This window comes from Podospora anserina, chromosome 1 (genome assembly GCF_000226545.1).
Source record: "Podospora anserina S mat+ genomic DNA chromosome 1, supercontig 4".
In the NCBI taxonomy this organism is placed as follows: Eukaryota; Fungi; Ascomycota; class Sordariomycetes; order Sordariales; family Podosporaceae; genus Podospora; species Podospora anserina.
The window spans coordinates 1146286-1147510 of NW_001914853.1; the positions used below are offsets into that span (position 1 = coordinate 1146286).

The 1225-nt window shown below is 57.4% G+C and overlaps 1 protein-coding gene across 1 annotated transcript; it reads left to right on the plus strand.

Annotated features, from left to right (window-relative positions):
• On the plus strand, positions 1–1225 carry PODANS_1_17550 (uncharacterized protein; the record flags this gene model as incomplete). Its single annotated transcript, XM_001907169.1, has 2 exons — positions 1–222; positions 284–1225. Coding segments are annotated over 2 exons (1164 nt in total), but the record flags the coding sequence as incomplete, so codon positions are not given.

A 1225-nucleotide genomic window follows, 5' to 3' on the forward strand; every position in this document is an offset into this window, starting at 1 on the left:
ATGGACGGCTTGCCAACACCACCCAACGAGGACTTCCTCGGTCACAAGAGACACCACACCATCTCCAAGTCAGTCAAGGCCGTTCACAGGACATCAAAACGCACCAGCTATCACGGCCACCCGCCTTCGCCTGTCCATGACACCCACTCATCACACAGCGGAGATGCCAGACATAAGAGAGTGTGGAAGGCCTGCGAGAGGTGCAGAATGAAGAAGACCAAGGTTGGTTTCAACTACCTACCAACCTGATCTCTCTTCAGCTATCTGACTAACCACTTTTCAGTGCGACGGAGAGTTCCCCTGCAAGAGGTGTAAGGACGACGGCCTTGTCTGCACAGCTGGAGTTCGCAAGAAGACCGAGTACAAGCAACTACCGCGCGGATACGCAGAGGTGCTCGAGAACACGCAGTTTGCCCTCATTGCCACGGTACACAAGCTTTATGCTATGGTCCGAAACCACCAGACATGGGATCTCGGCGAGCCAGATCTCAACGACAGAGGCCAGCCGGTGATTCACAATATTGCGTCCAAACTGGGGTGTATACGACCCAGCGGGGACATGGACCTGCCTCCTCATGCTGTTTTCCCCGAAGACGAAGCCGGCCTCACCGAACTTGCCAGACAACTAGAGGAGCAACAGAGGAGAGAAGCCATCGCCGCCCCATTATCCAGCAACGGCACCACCACTTCCATCCCCCACAGCCACCACAGTAGACAAAACACGATCGACTCGCGAACCGACGACCGGGCCAGCTCGTCCTCCCCCGAACTCGACCACTCGGACTTTGAGACCAGCATGGACAACTACCGAAAAGCGACCTTTGGTACCACCACGGGAGCAACCTCAGCGATCACCATGTCACCCGCCAGCCTGTCCTATCACGACTTTGACATGTCCGGCTGCCCTACGCCTTCGGTGGACGGCAGGTTCCCACCGCACACGACGCAGTCACCTACCTCGGCGGGGAGCATTCCCACCAGTCTGAACTGGCTCAACGCGGCAAGGACTTCTTCTACGGCTGTGATGGACGCGCTGGAGTTTACCTCGCAGCCTGCGGCGCACTACGGGGGGTATACGTTGGACATGGACATGCTTAATCAGAATCTGCTAGAGTCCGCGTTTGGAGTTGGAAGTGGGGTGGGGATGAAGGGGTTGGCTTGTGCGGCGAATCCGGATGTCACGCTTTTGGGGGGAATGGGGGACACGATGATGTACGGGGGGGCT